Source organism: Malania oleifera, chromosome 12 (assembly GCF_029873635.1).
Source record: "Malania oleifera isolate guangnan ecotype guangnan chromosome 12, ASM2987363v1, whole genome shotgun sequence".
In the NCBI taxonomy this organism is placed as follows: domain Eukaryota; kingdom Viridiplantae; phylum Streptophyta; class Magnoliopsida; order Santalales; family Ximeniaceae; genus Malania; species Malania oleifera.
The window spans coordinates 46,406,615-46,423,556 of record NC_080428.1 but is presented as its reverse complement, the minus strand read 5'-3'; the positions used below and the strand labels follow the sequence as shown (position 1 = coordinate 46,423,556).

Genomic DNA, 16,942 nt, shown 5'->3' with positions numbered 1-16,942 from the left:
ATAATTTTAGGGGATTCATTTCTTGCCAAAGCTTGATTCCATCTTTTCAACTGGCAGTTCACATAATTCATGAGATGATTCTTAAATATTTGCCATTAGCTGATTGGGAAAAAAAATCCTACCATTGTGCTGTTAGTTGTGGCATAAATTAAGATGTGCTTCCTACAACCTTGACTGTGGTGTTTATTTAATGAATATAATGGATTTAAAGTTCCTTGTTTATTTTGAAAGTTTGTAGCAGAGATGTCGCCTTGTGTTTTCCCTCCCTGTAGAATATTGTCAAAAGTTTTCTATTGACTCTGTATTTTTCAGGAGGCTTGAACCTAGATCAAGAAGCTTGCTTTGCTGGAAAGCATCTAGAGTAACTCGTCAAAAGGTAATGTATCATGATTTGTATTTTGTAAATTTTCTGCCTCCTGATCCCTCAATTGTCTAGTAATCCTGTTGTCATTTGTTAACATAAATTACAAAGGCACATAATTATTTCTGTCTATAGCTGCTTATCTATGGTTGCTGCCATATGATGTAGCTTTATCTCATTGTATATCATGGACATGGTGTTGTGCCGGGCACCCCACTTGTGCCAAACACCAATACTACAACTATTCCTATTGAATATATAAGAAATTAAAGCAATGCAGAAACTAATAATAAAACAGTAAAAAGAACAAGATAAGAAATTAACGAGGTTCGGTATAGAATTACTTACGTCCTCGGGCGCGGACGATCAATCCACTACTTCTTGACAAAGTACAACTTTAAGGTGTGTTTTACAAATGGAGAGTTGAGCTCTTTATATAGCTTCAATCACAAGTCCAAAAAATACTTCTCTCCAATGTGGGACAAATAATACAAAAAATTCAAAACAACTTTTTATACCAATGTGGAACTATTCTACTAATGTGGGACAAAAAACAAAAAATCTCCATCTTGACGATAAATTCAACAAATTTTTCAGTCACCAACATTTTCTGGAGTTCCACATCATCGGCGCCTTCCAAAAATATTCAGACTTGTAGGATATTTATCAAGTCCAAACAATGTTTGAACTTGATTGTTGTTGCAATCTTGGTCAACATATCTGTGGGATTTTCAGTTGTAGCAATCTTCTGAAGAAGTATCTTGCCTCCATCAATAATATGCCGCATAAAATGAAACTGAATGTCGATATCCTTCGTTCATGCATGGTAGACTTGGTTCTTTGCCAAATGAATAACACTCTGGCTATCACAGAACACAACAATGTGCTTCTAAACAATTCCCAAATTTTCAAGTAAACCCTCTAACCAAATAGCTTCCTTAACAGCCTCTGAAGCTACCATGTACTCTGTTTTTGTTGTAGACAAGGCAATGGTAGACTGTAAGGTAGACCTCCAACTCACTGGACCATTAGCAAATGCAAAAAAATATCCAGTAGTTGATCAACGTTTATCCATATCACTTGCAAAATCAGAATCCATATATCCAACAACACGTTGATCAATAGTATTATTTTTCTCAAATACTATACCAACATCAATCGTATTCATAATATATCTCAAAATCCATTTCACAGCTTGCCAATGTCCTTTACCCAGATCATGCATATACTTGCTCAGCATACTAATAGCTTATGAAATATCAGGTCTAGTACAAACCATTGCATATATCAAACTACCAACAACACTTGCATAAGGAACCTGTGACATATACTTATTTTCCTCATCTGATTTAGGAGATAAAGCGCACTAAGTTTGAAATGAGGAGCAAGAGGAGTGCTTACTGGTTTTGACTGCTCAGACATGCCAAAACTCTGTACTACCTTTTTCAAATACTGTTTCTGAGACAAACTAACTCTTCCTCTCATTCTGTCTCTGCGAATCTCCATGCCAAGTATCTTCTTTGCTTCACCAAGATCTTTCATTTCAAACTCTTGATTTAACTGACTTTTCAACTTGTTGATTTCTTCCCTATTCTTTGAAGCTATCAACATATCATTAACATACAAGAGTAAATATATAAAAGATTCATTTTGTTGTCTGCGAAAATAAATACAATAATCATGTTTATTTCTGATTTACTTCTGACTCATCATAAACTAATGAAATTGTTTGTACCACTGTCTTGGAGACTGTTTTAAACCATACAATGATTTACCCAGTTTACATACCCAATTTTCTTTTTCAGCAATCTAAAATTCATTTGGTTGAGTCATATAGATTTCTTCTTCTAAATCACCATGTCAAAATGCAGTTTTTACATCGAACTGAACTAGTTCAAGATCAAATTGTACTACCAAAGCCATTAAAATTCGAATGGAAGAATGTTTAACAACTGGAGAAAATAGCTCATTATAATCAATGTTTTACTTCTGTGCGTAGCCCTTAGCTACCAATCTAGCTTTGAAGCAAACATTATTTGCATATGAAAATCCTTCTTTCTTTCCATAAACCCATTTGCAACCAATTGGTTTCTTACCCTTGGACAGCTGGGCTAGCTCCCAAGTTTGATTCTGATGAAGAGACTGCATTTCTTCATCCATCACTCTTTTGCATTTGTCTGATTCAGAGTTCCTCATTGCTTCTTTGAAAGTGTAAAGAACATTATCATCCACAATTGGAAGTGCATAGGTCACCATATCAGTATACCCAGCAGGTTTTTGAATTTTTCGTCTTGGCTTCTGAGAAACAATTGATTCTTGTTGTTATGAAGATTCTTGAATTGAAATATCCTCTTCTTGTACACTATTCCCCACCGTAATTGGAGAGTTACCTTGTGTAGTCTCATTTCTCACTAGGTTTCCCAAAATTGTCTCAACCTCCACCTATTGTTGAGTATCACTAATCTTCTCTTCAACTCGTGACTCCTTGCGTATTGTTTTCTTCATCATCGCAAGTTCATCAAAAGTCACATCCCTGCTTAAAATCATTTTTTTTGTCTCTAGACACCAAAGACGGTATCCTTTGACTCTTGCACTTATCCCCAAGAATATTGCTTTCTTGGCTCTTAGATCCAACTTAGATTCTTTAACATGATAATAAACCATAGTATCAAATACATGTAAAGAATCATAATCACTAGCAGGCTTTCCAGACCATACCTCATAGGGTGTTTTTCCTCCTATTGCAGATGATGGTAGATGATTGATGAGATGACACACATATGTAACAGCTTCAGCCCAAAATCTTTTTTCTAACCCAGTATTAGACAACATACATCGAACTTTCTCCAGTAAAGTCTGATTCATGCGCTCTGCCACCCCATTCTATTGTGGTGTATCTCGACCTATGAAGTGTTGAGCAATACCTTTGACATACCTTCATAAACGGGTCACTCGTGTATTCACCACCATTATCTGATCTGAGCTCGTTAATCTTTCTGCTAGTTTGAGTTTCAACTAATTTTTTCCACTTAAGGAAAGTATCATACACTTCATTTTTATGCTTCATAGAATACACCCAAACTCTTCTGGAAAAATCATCAACAAAAGTGACAAAATAATGCATACCACCCAATGAAGCTGTTTTTGTGGCCCCCATACATTTGTATGGATGTAGTCTAAAATACCTTCAGTCTTGTGGATTGTAGTGCCAAATTTCACTCTAGTCTGTTTTTGCAGAATGTAATGCTCACAAAATTCAAGTTTGCACACCTTTGCACCCTTTAACAAACCTCGCTTAGCTAATTGTTGCAAAGATTTTTCTCCTGCATGTGCTAATCGCATATGCCATAACATGGTTGTATCTGAACCTGCATTTTTTTCAGAAACAACAGCTGCTGAGTCAATAACCGTACTACCTTGTAAATAATATTAGTTATTTTTCCTTATTCCTTTCATCACCACCAGTGCACCTGATTTAATCTTTAAGGTTCCATCTTTCAAAGTGATAGCGAACCCTTTAGATTCTAAGGCACCCAATGAAATCAGATTCTTCTTTAGGCTTGGAACATACCTAACATCAGTCAAAGTCTTAATAGTTCCATCTTGACATTTCAACTGTATTGATCCTATTCCGGTTGTTTTATAAGTATTATCATTTCTTATAAAAACAACCCCACCATCTAATTCCTCAAAGTAGAAAACCATTCCCTATTGGGACACATGTGATAGGAACAATCAGAATCCAAAATCCATTCACCAAAATAATATGATGAAGATGTTCCAACAAGAGAAAAATCTGACGCACTTCCATCATCATTGGCTATATTGGCATTAGAATGTGCTTTGCCCTTATTCTTTTGCTGTAATTTAGGGCAATCTTTCTTCCAATGCCCTCTCTCACGACAAAAGGTGCATTCATCTTTAGCAGGTCTCTCACTAGATTTACTCCTTCCATGAGATTTACCCCTCCTTCCAGGCATACGACTCTGAGAACGTTCCCGTATTGTTAGTGCTTCTGTTGTTTCTTTATGAACCCTCTGATCCTTCATTCTGCATTCAGTACTAATTAATGTAGTACAAACAACATCATAAGTAACTTTATCTTTCCCACACAATAAAGTGGTGGTCAGATGTCCATAATCATCGGGGAGAGAATTTAGTAACAATATGACTTTGTCATCATCTTTCACCTTTTCATCCAAATTTAACAAATTGGCCAAAATTTTATTGAAAGCATTTATGTGGTCATTAATCGAAAAACCTAGTTGATACTAGAAGCGAAATAATTTCTTTTTCAAATAAAGCCGATTTTCCAGACTCTTGGTCATAAATGTACCTTCCAATGCCTTTCACAATTTCTTTACAGATGTCTCCCTCATAACAAAATATTTCTGATTTTTGGCGAGACACAGACGAATCATACCACATGCCTTATGATTGATCTTTTCCCAATCTCTGTCACGCATATCCACTGGTTTATCATCCAAAGTAATATCTAACTCTTGCTGATACAGGATGTCCATCACCTCACATTGCCACATACCAAAATTATTGGTACCATCAAATTTCTCCACCTCAAACTGAGCATTAGCTATTGTCTTTGACGATGATGTCGAAGCCGAATGGGTTGGAGTTCGTGTGGACAGGGTTTCTTCTACTGCTACACTAGTTTCCGCCATTTTCTATATATTCAATAGCAACCAACAAAGCAAAAGGCCTAGGATGAATAGTACGTACTAACTGTGTCTACTCTGTTTTATCCTATGAAATTTCACTTTGACCAGGCTGACCTCTAGGGAGCGGCTGAGCCGCAATGGTCTCTGAGCACTCGCTTAGACAAGGTCTTTCTTAATCATCAAACGTGGAATCGAGGATCCTAACAGAGGAACACCCCCGTGTCGACATTATTCAACCTAACTCTGATACTAATTGTTATGCCGGGCACCCTACTTGTGCCAAACACCAATACTACAACTATTGCTACTGAATATATAAGAAACTAAAGTAATGCAGAAACTAATAATAAACCAGTAAAAAGAAGAAGACAAGAAATTAACGAGGTTCGGTATAGAATTACCTACGTCCTCGGGCACCGACGATCAATCCACTACGTCTTGACAAAGTACAACTTTGAGGTGTGTTTTACAAATGGAGAGTTGAGCTCTTTATATAGCTTCAACCTCAAGTCCAAAAAATATTTCTCTCTAATGTGGGACAAATAATACAAAAAATTCAAAACAATTTATACTAATGTGGAACTTTTCTACCAATGTGGGACAAAAAACAACACATGGGACACAAATATCATTAAAAGTTTCAATCCATTGTGACAAAATCATGTGCACATGGTAAAATGGGGAAGCCAATTGCAAGAGGCAGGCTCATTAATGATAATCCTTGGTAGGATGTGCATGCCACCTGTATTACCGTGTATTATTCAGGATGGGGCTAGCAAATATCAAAATTGCTAATATGTCACTATTTAAGAGTTTGTTACTGGTTTTTGTCTGTTAAATTGAGCTAGGTATACACCAAAAGGCATGAGTTGAGCCTTTTAAGCCACCCTGTTGCTGCAATGCTATCCCTTCTATATCTTGTTAATTTATTGTAATGATTTGATATTTATGATAGATATTACATTGTGCATGTTTATATGCTGATTTTCACACAAATTGTTTCTTTATGGGGATAGAAATTATGATTGTTCATCAGTTAGCATAATTGTTGTCATGATTGTATTTTATCATTTTTCAAGTTGTCTTTTTAGCCTTAGTAAATATGTTCTTTTCTATTACTATGGTTCACATTGGAATTAGAATAGGACTATGGCGTGGTTTTAATTGGTTGGATCTAGTTTGGACCATTGCCTAGGCAGTAGTAAAGTTACTGTGATCCAGTATATTCATATATTTTATACAAAACCTGGTAATTTTGTGTGAAACTGATATATCTGTTTAGGTTAATTTTGGTAAATCTACCTTTTCACTCATAAAGTTGTGAATTTGCAGCTTTCGCGGTTGAAAATTAGGACGCGGAAGCCACGGTCATTACTGAAGCTTGTATCTTGTAGCAAGTGTCTTTCTTCTAAATCTCAAAGGTAATACAAGAAATAGATTTTGGATGGCTGTGAAGGCTAGTCTCAAGTATATTACTTGTATTTATTCATGCTCGTGTAGCTTGGGGGGATTCAGTTCTATTAGTCAATTCCTTTTATTTAATAAACTATCATTGACAAAAATGTAGGAAAGAGCAAAAAAATGAAATAGTGCAGCCTTATTAATGATTTTTTATTTGCTGTTGCAATCGTCCATGTTGTATGGATTTTTTAAGTCAATATAACTGCTGCTTTCTGCGTTTAGTTGTGGTGTTTAACCTATGTTAAACAGCTTTTGTTTTTTTAAAACTACTGCACCTTTCTGCAGTTAAGGATGGTTTTGAGTCCTATGACTCGTGAGTAGTGCATTAATGTGTGCCTGAAACCTGCGGCATACTCTGAAAATACTGGCAAATTTGTCACATGCATTGTGCATGATATTTTACAAATGAATGTAGTAAAAAATAAAAGCTTATTTAAGCACAATATAAAAACAATTATAATATTTCTTTTAAATTTTGTAAGAGAGCTAAAATGTTGTATTTTGTATTATTTTTGAACTGTTGAGTGTAGTTTATACGTTTTTTAAATAAAAATTATATTATAAATTGGAACAATTTATAGTGATTAATTTTATTATAAATTAGCGAACAAACACTCAAGGTTATTTTGTCATTGAGTGCATCCATCTACTTTACTTTTTTTGCAATAAAATGTTATTAATATGTTCAATTTTTTAAATTAAAATTTTAGAACTATTTTTAATATGTTTTTAGCAGAGGGTAATGTTTGGATTGATGAAACTATAGGTGGAGCAGAATCAAACTTTGAATTATAGAGAGACTTTAAAATCAGTGGTTACAGGATAAATAGAAGCAAGAAAAAATACTTGACAATAATGCAATTTTAGTCATTCTAGGAGGAACAATGCAGAAAATATTAAATTTGATGGTTTAAGAAATTCTTAGTATGAGCAGATTTTAGTATCTTGGATCTATTATTAAGCAGAAGGAGAAACTGAAGATGTAATACATGGAGTTAAGCATATTGTTTAGAACTGGGAAGTTTTTCAGGCATGTTGTGTAATGCCAAATTTCTTTAAAACTAAAAGGAAACTTCTCATATGTTTAATTTATTAACTTGCCTCATTTGTAGTTAACTTTCTTATGCATTAAATTTTTCTTTAGTTCTAAATTAGATGAAAATGAAAAAAATGCAAAAATGCCAGGTAAGGCTGCGTACTATAGACCCATCATGGTCCGGCCCTTCCTGACCCTGCATATGGGGGAGCTTTGTGCATTGGGCTGCAAATTTTTTTTCCTTAAATTGGACGAAAGAAACTGCTTAATGATCCAAATCAGAGGATTTTCCCATTCTCAATATATTGCAAAATCTATATGATATATTAAGTTACAGATCTCTCAATAGCATAAATTATTAAGTTTGATAAAAACCACTCCGACTTTTCAAAATATTCTTAATCATATATGCATATTACATAATAGCTACTAGCCCTACATTCCCTTTCAAACTACTTTAATTACCATGTGTAGCAGCCTACTCTATCAGTGTATGCTTGTCTAGAAAAAGTGTAACCTTGACTTTTATTGAAGTTTCTCACATTGGTAAGAGATATCGTATCTAACTTACTATATGTAACAGACCAAATAATGCTCAAGTGAGGAGTTGCTAGAATTTGGGTATAAAATGTACAGTAAGGAAAATTTTGGACACACTTATAGTGTATTTTTCAATCATGTTATTTCACTTATTTGATTAGAATTTATAGGTGAATAAGACTTTTTAATTTGATAATTTTTTAATTCTAGAGTAGGTCTACCGTCCAAGTGAAGATATTTTTGTATAATAAACATAACAAGGATATTTTTGTCTAATATAATATCAATATCATACTAAAGATGGACACATATAAGAGTACTTTTGTCAAAAATCTATAACATATGGATAGTTTGGTAACTTTAGTCAAAACACAATGTTTTACACCTTTTAGACATTCGTACTTTTATATATAGAATAGATGTAGATGTATACCTTCTTTGCAGAAGGGTTATGGCATGCCATTTGGTCACTGAGTAGTTATTAAGTTACTCCTTAATTTTTTTAGTTTGGGATGCATTAATTTTTAAAACACATGTTATGTTTAACATTGCTGGTTTGTTTTGACTTGGATATTGAAGATTATCTTTTATAGTCTTTCCTAAACAAATATGTACTTGAATGAAAAAAAATATAAAGCTCTTCTGAAGAAAAAAAATCTCTGCCTCTCTCTCTCTCTCTCTCTCTCTCTCTCTCTCTCTCTCTCTCTCTCTCATGTGAGCTGACACAACAAGAAGGTTGCTGGTTGTGGAGAGGAAGTTGTTTGACTTGGTAGTTGATGGAGAGCAAGTTGATTTACTCAGGGTAAATGAATATCATAGGCCCAGAAAGGTGTCCATCTTCATGGAATGGGAAGAGGTAGACTTGTTTCTTTTCTCATGGGCAGACTTCTGGGTCAGCAACAAACCTCCCTCATGGTTTAGAAGGAAAAGGAAGAGTGAGAAAACCCTAATGCTCCTAGTAAAAAAACCAGGTTTGGCAGATTATTAGCTGTAAAAAAGAACAGGTTTGGCAGATTATTAGCTCTCTCAGAGATGAACACAGGTAGATGGTGGTGCATCACCTTTCCAGAGGGCCTCAACCCCAAGTGGGTGGCATAAGGTCTCAACAGCCACAGAGAATTGGTTTGACAAATTGTTACTAGGCACAAGCAAAAGGCTAACTAGCCTTTCTCCAGCAGAGATCACTGATTGCTTCGCCTCCAACTGTGATGATGGAGGATTTGCTACCCTTAGAAACTAAGGGCCTGACTCCTGCAGACTCAGTGTGCTGTTGTCCTCTTTGTGGCCACTGCATCAGCAACTTCCTCAGGAAAAGTCAAGTGCAACCAGTGAGCTTGAAGATGACTGTACCCAGTTTTTTTGCTGGAATGGTCGTGGGGGGACTTGAACATGGGCAGACAGCTGGATCTTTTCTGTTCAATTTTGAAAACGGTAGGCTGTCCTTCCCATGGTCAAAGATTCAGGTTGTTTAGAGGACGTTGGTGACAGCTTCTTCTTAGGCCAGAGAACTTCCTTTTCTTCTTCCAACCCAAATCCAAGCCCTTTTGAGCCCTTTAAAGGCAAAAGATGGACAGACCCTCCTGATTTCTTCTATGATCCTGGGCCCAGCAAGCTCCCTGTTCCATTTAAGGAGGTTGGGCACTCATAACCCAGCAGCCCCGTAGCTCTCTGCAACACAGAAATTGCTCTCCCTGCCTCTAGCCAAATTGAGAGGGAAGCGATCTACTCTGAGGCTTCAAAACAAGGAGTCTGTGATGTTTGGGAAAGTTATGAGAACCCCTCTACCCAAACTTGGTCTTGATCCCACGGTGTGTTAAGGCAATCTTGGGTGGATATGCAATCACCAAACTTAAGAGGAAAACAGATGCATTGATAGTGATAGTGATCAGTTCAAGGACCAAGTTTCTAATTTGGTTATCCATAAGGTCAAAATGGTGAGTAAAGCCATGGGAGCCTCGTTTGATGGCTTTGAGGAAGAAGCTATAAGCCTATTTGAGGGAGCAGAGAAGAGGAGAGTGGAAGGCAAAAGAAAACCTTAATGTGAAAATGATAGTAGCAACAAAAAGAAAGGTAAGATCAGGTAATTGAAGAGACTGGAATTTTCAGTGAACTATGACAGGAATGGTTCTTCTTCAGATCCAGAGAAGGCTGGCTGTGGCAGGGATTATTTCCTGGACCTATGACTTTAAGGTGGTGCTTGCATAAGAGAAAATATTTCCATGGAATGACATTCCATTAGAATGGCATGCTTGCCTCATGGGAATATTTTGGTTTGGTTTGCATCATAAGATTCCTAGGAATGTACACAAGATGCCATGTCAATACCTGGTTCTTGCAAGCATTTCAAAAAGACTAGCTTCATATCGTGACCTGTGTATGATTAATATATGAAGATTAATCATATTTTCTACAGAAAAATCTACTAAAATAGGTACCAAATTAAATCCATGCTCTACAATCTTCAACAGTCATAAATAAAAAAAATTCAACACGCAGCAACCCATTTATCCAAAATAATTGGGGGGGGGGGGAAAATATGGTCTCAAAAGTAACCATTATGTTATGTTATTATAATAACAATATTACTTTCATTTTCTATTGATTTCTATTTTTGTCATTACTATAAATGTAATATTAACTGTGTTTATATTATAGGAGCATTATTCATTTATGTTTAGCAAGGAAATTTGGTCCCAAAAATAGGATCCCCTTGAATCTTATCCATGAGGGAGCATGGAAAGGGGATTCTCATAGTCCCTGAACTACTTCATTCCAAAAGAATTTTAGATTGCTGCCATGTTAGATTCCAGCCTCAAAACAAACATGGAATGGTATACTATGGACAAGATATTTGTGGGAATGTTGAAAGATGCCGCTAACCAAACACCCAGAAAGGCTTATTTCTTGAAATGTTGGAGGTCTTAATGATAAAGCTAGAAGGTTTGTAAAGTGTTTTTTTTTCAAAAGAATGGAAATGATGTAATCTGCCTGCAGAAAACCAAGTTGGATACTCTTGACAAGAACTTCATCGACAGTATTTGAGGATACAGTATAGCAGCTGGATTTACCCAACCCAAGGGCTGCTGGAAGTGCTGGAGGGCTCCTTGTTGCATGGAAAGAAGATGCAGTTGAGCAAGTTGAGTGCACAACGGGAGCCTTTTTAGTGTCCTGCCTTTTCAGGAACTTGGATGACAGCTTTTATTGGTGTTTTACTCGTTTGTATGGACTCGGTGAAGGACAATCCAGACAGTTATTTTGGAATAAGCGTATGCAGTTAGATCAAAATAGAATGCTCCTTGGATTATTAGAAGGGATTTCAATAGTGTTCTTCCCTCACAAGAGGAACAGGGGAACAGCAGAGAATGCAAGCATGAAAGATTTCAGGTCTTCCTTAATGTGAGTGCTCTCATTGACGTCCTAATCACTGGGGGATCTTTAACTTGGTTCAACTCAAGAATGATCCCTTCTTTCTCGAGAATTGAATGGTTTTTTAATCTTGACAGGCTGGAAGGAATTCCCAAGATCACCCAAAAGCTCTCTAGGCCTATGACTACTTTCCCATTTTGTTTGAAACCAGGGGTATAAAGTGGGGACCAACTCCTTTTTGATTTGAAAACATGTTGCTCAAACTAGAAGCTTTTGGGAAGCTTATCAAGGAGAGGTGGTGTACTCTCCACTTTTGAAGGGTTTGCAAGTTTTTTTCATAATTCCAAGTTGAAAGAGATTAAAGGAAAGCTTGACGTGGAATAAACACATCGATATTCATGTGCAAAAGAAGCCACTTTGAGGAAAATTAGGATCTTGATGTTGAAGAAATTTCTCAAGGGCTCAATATGCAGACAAAGAAAGGAAGATCCTCTTGTAAAAAATATTATTTAAGATCATAAATATTGAAGAAATTGCTTGGAGACAAAAATCTAGGGCCTTATGGCTTAAAGAGGGGGGACTGTAACCCCAAATTCATCCATCGTACAACAGTGCTCATAGGAGCTATAATGCCTTGAACAGGGTATAGTAATTGTTGGAGAAACTTTAGATGAGGGGGGGAACATCAAAAGAAGGTATTTGCAAGTTCTGTGAAGTCCTTAGTGCTTTCTGCTTTGAGACTACAGGTTGAGGGGATAAATTTCAGCAGAACATGCACCTCTGCAGTTAGGTGCCTGAAACATCCTTTTAGTGGGGAGGAAATTCTTTGTTCCCTGTAATGGGTGATAAAGATCCAGGCCCTGACTGCTTTCCCATGGTTTTTTTCCAAGCAAAAAATGGGATGGTCTTACAAGCTGATGTTGTCAAGGTCCTTCGGTTCCATTCTATGTCCAGATATGTGGACAGCATGAAATCTACCTTTGCTGCTTTGATGCCTGGGAAGGTAGGGGCTGTTAACATGAAGGATTTTCACCTGGTAAGTTTGGCGAGCTGCATCTACAAGCTTTTATTGAATGATCTTTCCTCAAGACTGAAAAAAACAACCCTGGAGTGGATGGACAGGACCAGGTGCATGCCTTTGGTTAAGGGCAGCAAATCTGCTGCCCTTATTGCTTTGGAAATTGTGGATAGTCACTCCAGAACAGGAAAGGGAGTTGTATGCAAACTCGACATGTGAAAAGAATTTTCCATTTTGTTGGGAATTTTCTTTTGTATGTCCTCAAAAAAGGGTTTTGGGAATTAGTGATGCAAATTGAGCAATGCATCACCACACCTTCCTTCTCAATTATCATTAATTGTGGCTGCCCTCTAGGCTTCTTCCACTACTCCTAGTGATTATGACAAGAAGATCCTCCATCACCTTTGCCATTCATCATCATCATGGAAGTTCTCACCCTGTTCCTGCAAAATGCCACAAAAACAAGACTTTTAAAAGGATTTACCCCCCTGGTTTAGCTTGCAGAATCAGGTTTGGAATGGAATCAGATCTCAGGAATGGAATCACATTCTTGTGTTTGGTTCGTAGAATTAAGAATGGAATCATATTTCGGCTGGAATACGAATCCTGCGAATGGGGGAATCACGATTCCAGTCTAGATAGGTTGGAATTGATTTTCATTCCATGAAATCAAACTCATTTTATAATAAAAAAATTATAAAAGAAACAAAAAATGCTAATAATACTAATTATTATTATTATTATTATAAAAATAATAACAACTAATGATAATTGCAATAACAATAAATAATATTTATTATTATAAAATAATAATAACAAGAAGGACAATATTAATAATAATTATTATAAAAATAATAAAAAATACTAACAACTACTAATAACTACTATAAAAATAATATTTATTATTGTAAAATAATAATAACAACAAAAGCAATAATAATAATAATAAAGGCAAAAATAATTACAATTAATAATAACTGTGATAAGAATAATATTTATTATTGTAAAATAATAACAATAGGAACAATAATAGTAAAAAAGGAAAAAATAATAATAATTATTTTAAGGGTAATAATTATTATAAAAACAATAAAATATTGTAATAACAAAAATAAACAATAATAATTACACTAATAATAATCACTATTATGAAAATAATAAAAGGGCAGCCTGGTGCACAAAGCTCTCGCTTATGCGAAGTCCGCGGAAGGGGCGGACCACAATAGGTCTATAGTACGCAACTTTACCTTGCATTTTTGCAAGAGGCTATTTCCACGCCTCGAACTCGTGACCTCCAGATCACAGGGCGACAACCTTACTGCGTCACGAGTCAAGCTTGTTCAAGGCATTATGCTTGCTTGTGACCGCTTGTCTCATGCGTTTGGGATGAGTTTCCATTACGTAAATACTAGTATAGGTTTATTTTCTACTAGTTGTTTCTTTGTATGCCAAATAAGGTCACATGATTCCTCGGTCACTTTGATGTTTCCTAGTGCCGGGATGAGATTTGCATATAAAGCTCTTTAGGGGAGGGTGAGTGTTCATCAATCTTGTAAAACTCACTAGCTATTGTCAATGTGTTTAGCCTACTTGCCTCCCTCACTAAACACATAATGTTAACGAAGGTGTTGTTAATGAATTGCGTTACTGCAATGTTTACTGCTTGCTTGCCATTGCTTTCATAATTGCTTACTGCTTCCGCTGATATTTGATTGAATGATAATGAAAGTGTTTTGTGAATGAATTGTGGTAAACGATAGGCTGGTTAGTTAAGTGACAGTGCTTTATCTAGCGCCGCACGGTCAAGGTGTGAAAATAATTGGCCCATGACACCTGGTATCAGAGCTCGGTTAGTTGCTATGTGAATTCAGTTAACCTTCGTTGTGGGATTGGGAAAGCTTTGGTAAATGACCATGACACCAACCAATGCTGAAAGAATCAGTGTGCTGGAAGCACAGGCTGAGACAACAACCAACAATGGGGCCAACGAGATGGCCCAATTGAGGGGGTTTGTTGATGAAGTGATGGAATTACAGAAGCATCAAGCAAGTTTGTTGGGAAAAATGTCAGAGGACATTCACCATACTGTGGAAACTTTGCAATCGCGGATAGCTGATTTGGATGCAAAGATGAATCTGATGGCTCTTGCTATGGAAAACTCCAACATTTCGGGACTTAGCAAGACCAAGGTACCAGAACCCAGGACGTATAGGGGTGCCCGTGATGCCAAGGAGTTGGAGAACTTCTTGTTTGATATGGAGCAGTACTTTCGCACTATGAGAATGACCTTAGAACAGGTGAAAGTGGATACTGCGACCATGTACTTGGTTGGTGACGCCAAACTGTGGTGGCATACTAAGTGCAATGAAATTGAAAATGGACGCTGTGTAGAAAATAGTTGGGAAGACTTGAAGAAAGAATTCAAGGCCCAATTCTTTCTTGAGAACGTTGAGTATAATGCTAGGAAAAAGCTGAGAGACCTTAAGCATAATGGGTCAATCAAGGAATACATGAAACAATTTTCTGCTTTGATGTTGGATATCAGGGACATGTCGGAGAAGGACAAACTGTTCTATTTTCTTGAAGGGTTGAAGTCGTGGGCAAGGACTGAACTTCATAGGCAAAAGAATTCAAGACTTGTTTACTGCACAAGCTGCCACATAATGCTTGACTGACTACACTGGTGATAACACCCCTTCCTCCAAAGAGTTTGGCGGAGGAGGAAACAGCAGAAAGTCTTTCAAGAAAGGCAAACCCAAAAGTGGGGGAGCCGACTATAGGGCATTAATTTCAAAGGAAGCTTCATTGTCTCGAGGGTTCAACACACCCAATGGAAAGGGTAAAATTTCATGCTTCTTGTGTCAAGGCCCTCACAGAGTTTGTGAGTTCCCACACAAGGGAGCACTTAATGCCTTATAAGCTTCCACTTCGGGACAGGTAGTGGAAATTGAAGGGGAAGAGGGTGATACCTCGAGGATGGGTGCAATGTGGCAAGTGAACGCATTGGAAAAGTAGGTGAATGAATCGAAAGTTACACGAGCAAAAAGACTAATGTTTGTGGACTTGAGGATAAATGGGAAGAGTACCCGCACTATGGTGGATACTGGGGCTACTCACAATTTTGTTTCACAACCGGAAGCATGCAAACTTAACTTATCCTTGGAGAAGGATATAGAAAGCATGAAAGCAGTGAATTCTGTACCCTAGCCTACTCTGGGAGTAACCAAGCAAGTGATTGTGAAGCTTGGATAATGGGAAGGTCATGCGAATTTCACAGTGGTGCCATTGGATGACTTTCCGGTCATCTTGGGAATGGAATTTCTAAAGGGGACAAAGGCAGTGTTGATGCCTTCTGCTAGTTTCCTGTGTCTAATGGGAGATCACCCTTGCATGGTGCAAGTCGTTGCAACGAAAGGAGACGATGGGAAGTTCCTTTCAGCCATGCAACTCAAGAAGGGATTGAGAAAATGTGAGCAGAAATATCTAGCCACAGTGGTGGTAGATGAAGAGGTAGGCCAAGAGCTGGTGCCTACGACCATCCAAGCGATGTTGGATGAGTACAAGGAGGTGATACTGGATAAGCTGCCTCACAAATTGCCTCCACGATGGGACGTGGAGCATGAGATCGAGTTGTTGCCAGGAGTGAAACTGCTTGCTAAAGGGCCATATTGGATGGTGCCTCCAGAGTTTGCAGAGTTGAGGAAACAATTTGATGAGTTGTTGGAAGCGGGATATGTTCGCCCTTCCAAAGCACCGTTTGAAGCATCGGTGCTATTTTAGAAGAAGCATGATGGGAGCATGCAGATGTGTGTAGACTACTGCGCGCTTGACAAGGTGACAATGCGCAACAAGTATCCTATTCTATTGATTGCTGATTTGTTGGATCAGTTGAGTCATGCCAAGTACTTCACTAAGCTTGACTTGAGGTCATACTACTATTAGGTAAGGATTGCTAATGGGGATGAGCCGAAGACTACTTGTGTAATGCGGTATGGGGTGTATGAATTCTTAGTGATGCCATTCGGGTTGACGAATGCGTCTGCGACAATCTGTACCTTGATGAACAAGATATTTCGTGAGTACCTCGACAATTTTGTCATGGTGTACCTGGATGATATTGTTGTCTACAGTTCCACTCTGGAGGAACATGAAAAGCATCTGTGGAAGGTGTTCGATAGGCTGAGGGGGAACTGTCTGTATGTGAATAAAGAGAAGTGCTCTTTCGCTCAGCGAAGCTTCAAATTCCTTGGTTATGTGATTGAGCAAGGTCAGATTAGGATGGATATGGAAAAGGTAAAGGTGATTCAAGAATAGAAGATCCCAACGAAAGTGAAGGAGCTGCGTTCCTTTCTTGGCCTTGCCAACTATTACATGAAGTTTGTAGAGGGGTATTCGTGGAGAATGACTCCTATGATAGAACTACCGAAGAAGGGTCATGGGTGGAACTAGACTGAGAAGTGCTAGGGAGCCTTTGATGACTTGAA

The 16,942-nt window shown here is 37.4% G+C and overlaps 1 protein-coding gene across 2 annotated transcripts in view; it reads left to right on the top strand.

Annotated features, from left to right (window-relative positions):
- The window catches only part of LOC131144937 (protein STICHEL-like 3), a 29,753-nt gene extending 23,089 nt beyond the window's left edge, over positions 1-6,664 (top strand). For both annotated transcript variants that reach the window (XM_058093904.1, XM_058093903.1), the window contains 2 exons: positions 313-376; positions 6,370-6,664. In XM_058093904.1, coding sequence (XP_057949887.1) covers positions 313-376; positions 6,370-6,462 — 157 coding nt within the window. In that variant the 3' untranslated portion in view covers positions 6,463-6,664. The remainder of the gene's footprint in view (positions 1-312; positions 377-6,369) is intronic.
- Positions 6,665-16,942: the final 10,278 nt, after the last annotated feature.